This window comes from Melitaea cinxia, chromosome 19 (genome assembly GCF_905220565.1).
Source record: "Melitaea cinxia chromosome 19, ilMelCinx1.1, whole genome shotgun sequence".
In the NCBI taxonomy this organism is placed as follows: domain Eukaryota; kingdom Metazoa; phylum Arthropoda; class Insecta; order Lepidoptera; family Nymphalidae; genus Melitaea; species Melitaea cinxia.
Window position 1 is genome coordinate 13,581,570 of NC_059412.1, and position 4,234 is coordinate 13,585,803.

The 4,234-nt window shown below is 31.6% G+C and overlaps 1 protein-coding gene across 1 annotated transcript; it reads right to left on the bottom strand.

Moving 5' to 3' along the window:
* Positions 1-226: 226 nt before the first annotated feature.
* Positions 227-715, bottom strand: LOC123662787. The gene has a single exon (XM_045597583.1). The coding sequence runs from the start codon at positions 713-715 to the stop codon at positions 227-229; it is 489 nt and encodes a 162-aa protein (XP_045453539.1).
* Between the last annotated feature and the right edge of the window lie 3,519 nt (positions 716-4,234).

Sequence of the window (4,234 nt, forward strand, 5' to 3'; positions counted from 1 at the left end):
TTCTTTTAGTTATTTGTTTTGTCCTTTCGTTGCTGCTTTCTGTTCCCGTTTCCTTAAATGTTTCTTCAGGTGATATAGACATAAGACGTTTATTTTTGTTCCTTTCTGTGGGTGTACGGATTTCAGATTCGCGTGTTTTTAGTGTCACAATTTTGTCGTAGCGTAAAATTACTCTTTTTCCTGACTCGCGCTCGCGTTTAAGGTCTTCTTGTAATTCTTTTCGTTTTTACAACACGTTAGGCGGAAAATCTTCTTTTAGGTAAATATTTGCATCCTTCAGCGATTTTTTCTTCTTAAGTATCTCTATTTTCCTGCTTGTTGTTGTTATTGTGACAACTACTGGCCTGATTTTACCTGTGTTTTTTCCTATCCTATTAGCGTGTTCGATTTCCCATTTCTGGCAAGGTATTTTCATCTGGTTGTTGATAATATCTAACACTATGGAGAGTAAACTTTCGTACCCTTTCTCTTTCTCTTCAATTCCAAAAAATATAACGTTTTTTCTTCTGAGTTGTTTATCTAAGATATCTATAGTTTTTTGTTGTTGTTCAATTTTTGTTTCCAACTCTTTATTTTTGGTTTCGAAAATGAGAAATTTTTCATCTATTTTGTTATTTATAAATTCTTTAATATTTAGTTCCATCTCTTTCATTTCTTGCTTATTCTTTGACATGTCATCTTGTATATTTTGTAAAATTTTTACGACTTCTTCCATTGTTTATGTACCACTAACGCCCTCTATTGGAAGCTGTTGTAGCGCAGGAGTTTTTATTATTGTTGCAGATATCTTCGCTACTCCCCGATAGATGGCGCTATTACGGTACCTTTAGATGGCGGTAATTTTTATTTTACCTTCCGTTTATATTTGAAATTATACTATAAACAAGATTTTCAAAACATACGGTTTTTCACACTTATCCTTCTCCTGGATTTCGCGTAACAGGTGTGGATGTTAGTCTTTATAAGTTATTTTCGTAAATTATTCCCCAGTCGAAGCGTTTCGTGCTGATTTAGATTTCGGTTGTTTTTTCGAATATTTCTTCGTGAATATCACATTTATCAAGCACATAACATTAGTCCGGTGAATTCACAACTTGTTTCACGTAATTATCACTTTTACTCTTCAATTTACAACTGTTATATCATAAAAACAATTATTTATAACAGAGCCAATGTTAACACGAGCACAGATGCGCCCTCTCTCCCATATGTCCACTGAATATATGGCATATATAATGTCAGCATTCCATAGGGCTCAACCTTTCAATCATTGAGGAATCAATAGCTACAACAGTAACTGTATTATATAAAAACTGTAGCAAAACAAGTGCATGACGATAACTTAACATATTTTTTTGTAATTCGATTGCTGAATGGCAATTAAAATTTTAAACAATATGTATAATTAATTAAATCGCTCGGATATTGCAAGTTATATAATATATGACAGATCGTTTGTGGCGACATCTATCGCGCGACTACGAAGTACATAACTAGAGAAAAACTGACGTATCCTACATCGCGCTATCAAAGTTATCAAAGTGATTGAGTACATATATAAGAACCTGACAACAACCGTTGGGGCAGTAGCCTGCCAGACACAACACCCGTCTGGTCGGGAGATCCTCCCTTTGCGATGGCGGATGAAGAACTTCACACTCTGTTCCTCACACACCTCCTCCAACCGTTATTGCAGAATCTAACACTCGATCGCAAACTTTAGTCACGAACAACATACTCATAAAAATCAATGCTGCGATATAAAATTAACTTGAAAACAAACAAATAAAATATTGAATCTTTGTATTATTTCGAAAAATAATTTATTAATATTATCAGTTAAGGAAAATTCGAACGATAATGTCGAACGATTTATACGTATTGCAATTAAAATAAATTGTTTTCGATTCTATTGATACGATAGAGTCGATAATAATATCGGATTTTTTGGTATGTATCTGTCAACGCGACAACGTTCCATTAAATTTAATTTTTATAATTGAAAGCATTTTAGCTTTATGGTATCATATCAATATTGAATTGGAACATATTTCCACTGCTTTTTATAAGTTGTACCGTAATTGACAATTTATATCTTCCAAAAAAAAAAAATATTGTCAAGTTGAAAGCAAACACGTACCTATATTTTACCAGAAAAGGAAATTCAATCCACGATCTTAAGAGGAGACATTGGGTGAGAACTGAGCTTATTTACGAGTATAGTTAAAGGCTTTAATCTCGGCTGGAAATCTTCAAGTTGAAATTATCTGATTTTCCAGTCTATCTGTTTGCTTCATCGTAAAAACTTTTAACTACAACGTTATCATTTAGCTTGTATTTTTAAAAACGATAATTTAGTTTTTTATTTGAATTAAGATAAAAATATGTTCAACAAATCATAAAAATAACAATTTATAACTATATAGGTATAATGTAATAACTGGATCGGCAATCAAGGCTCACCTGATGGTAAGCAATTACCATGGTGTAGTGGTGAATATAGTCAATATTTTTGTTGTCAGATAAATATTACATATTTATTATGTTCTACTTTATAATGTATATAATGTGTTCATGGGTTTGTTTATTAGGTTAAACATATAATAAAATGGTAGGAAAGTCAAAACTGTACATTGAATATTTTTTTAAAAGAATATTTGGGGTGTGATCTACAATCGATACCGAAGCCAAAACTATAGTTTTTAGAATTTTGTCTATTTGTCTGTTTGTCTGTATGTATGTCCGGGATAAACTCAAAAAGTACTGCATGGATTTACTTCAAATTAGGCACGAATATTATTAAGAACTCGGGTCAACATATAGGCTACATATTATCATGCTATCACCTACCGGGAACGAGCAGTGAACCTTTATTTCCTCAACGCATTCTGTAACAACGTGTAATCTAACGACGCATATTTGAATGTTGTTGTTATTATGTTAATAACCATGCTATAAGCTAGCTTCACACTATAAATAAAGACATTCTGTGGTATATTTAGTATCAGCATTGCACCCGTGCGAAGCCGGGGCGGGTCGCTAGTTAAAAATAAATAGTCTCTGCATAGAACAACGTTTATTTTTCTTAACGGATACACTTAATTGCTCGTTGCGGGTTATGGTATTCGCATGTATAATAAAATCCCACAAACAATTTTGGAATTACCTCAACATAAATTTAAAGTTTTTAGTAAAAAATATATATAAAAAGCTTATTATTCGGTGCAGGATTACATAGTTGATAAAGATTTGTGGACTTGGTGACGCTGTATTTTATGAAACATGCTACTAATGGAGTGGAGTTTCTTTCCGATTCTTCTAATCTACATTCCGAATCGGTGGTAGCTTTACTTCTACAAATATAATAATTTATTTTTAAAGTTTTAATTTGTAAAATGACGATCCAAAAGTGCTCTTGGAGCCTATTTGAATAAAGCTGTTTTTGATTTTGATGATTTTGATTTTATTAATCTGCTACACATTAAACGTTTACTACCTAGACTATAGATTACAAACAGTGGATCTAATTTTACTACATTTTTATTTCCTGTAACAAAAGATAAGTTATTAATAAAAATTTAATACCAGTGTACAAAAGTTTTAGGTTCAAAGGAATTTTACTCTAGATGCATCTCTACATACATGTTGGTGCTGGCAGCATACGTTATTGTCAGAATTGTATAAAAGATAATTTAAAAAAATACCGATATATTCATAAAATACAAAATTGGGTGGTACGAACTTCGACGAGTCAGGTCCTGAGAGTCGGTTGTTCAGAATGGAATAATGGCTTTTGTCTACAGATAAGGGTTATGTAGAGCATGTTTTTATGTAAACTTTTTATGTTATTTTTGTATTTTTCAGCAAGTTTAGTGGGTAAAATAAGATCTTTTGTGTAATTTTGGAACATCTTTGATATTATAATATAATGAATCTATGTTCATGATTACTACAGGATTGTTTGTTTTATCTAGAGCAGCAATGTCAGGAATACTTTAACTGGTGCAAGTCTGGGTTCAATCTTTTGAGAAGAAGATTCTAGTCACCAGACAAGAACTACAAGAACAATAAATTACGCAGTGTATCGACAAGCAAACAATGCAAATCCAATAAATTAATATTAGTAAATTACATTTTTCAAATATAAAAAAGTCTACTATATACCTAAACATTAAATACATAATATGATTATTTATTTATTTTACACCTAATTGTACAATAAAATAAAAAGGCA

Bases quoted from the DNA above. Each gene is read 5' to 3' on its own strand.
- LOC123662787 (XM_045597583.1), bottom strand. From the start codon at position 715: ATGGAAGAAGTCGTAAAAATTTTACAAAATATACAAGATGACATGTCA.